At 62.7% G+C, this 249-nt stretch overlaps 1 protein-coding gene across 1 annotated transcript in view; it reads left to right on the forward strand.

The window, feature by feature from the left end:
* Positions 1–10: 10 nt before the first annotated feature.
* The window catches only part of LOC104508895 (transmembrane and TPR repeat-containing protein 4-like), a gene marked incomplete at its 3' end in the record, with an annotated part of 13,351 nt that continues 13,112 nt past the window's right edge, over positions 11–249 (forward strand). Inside the window, exon 1 of the mRNA XM_010150661.1 lies at positions 11–88. Coding sequence (XP_010148963.1) covers positions 11–88 — 78 coding nt within the window. The remainder of the gene's footprint in view (positions 89–249) is intronic.

Below are 249 nucleotides of genomic sequence, written 5' to 3' on the forward strand. Positions count from 1 at the left end.
GGAGATGGGGATGGAGCCGGGCGAGGCGGCGTGCGGGCGGGGACCTCCTGGGTGCTCGGAGCGCCTGCTCGGCTCAGGCGTTGCCCCGGTAAGGGAGCCCCGTGCACTGGCCTCCTCTGGACCGCGGGGAGGGGACTGGCGGCAGATGCGCATCGCATAAATAGGGCAGGCGTAACGGGAGAAACTTTGCGGGCAAAATGAATTTTGGGTAGATTAAATTGGGGCTTTTTGGGTGGTTTTTAATTGGGC

The sequence above is a fragment of the Eurypyga helias genome, unplaced genomic scaffold (assembly GCF_000690775.1).
Source record: "Eurypyga helias isolate BGI_N326 unplaced genomic scaffold, ASM69077v1 scaffold43230, whole genome shotgun sequence".
Classification (NCBI taxonomy): domain Eukaryota; kingdom Metazoa; phylum Chordata; class Aves; order Eurypygiformes; family Eurypygidae; genus Eurypyga; species Eurypyga helias.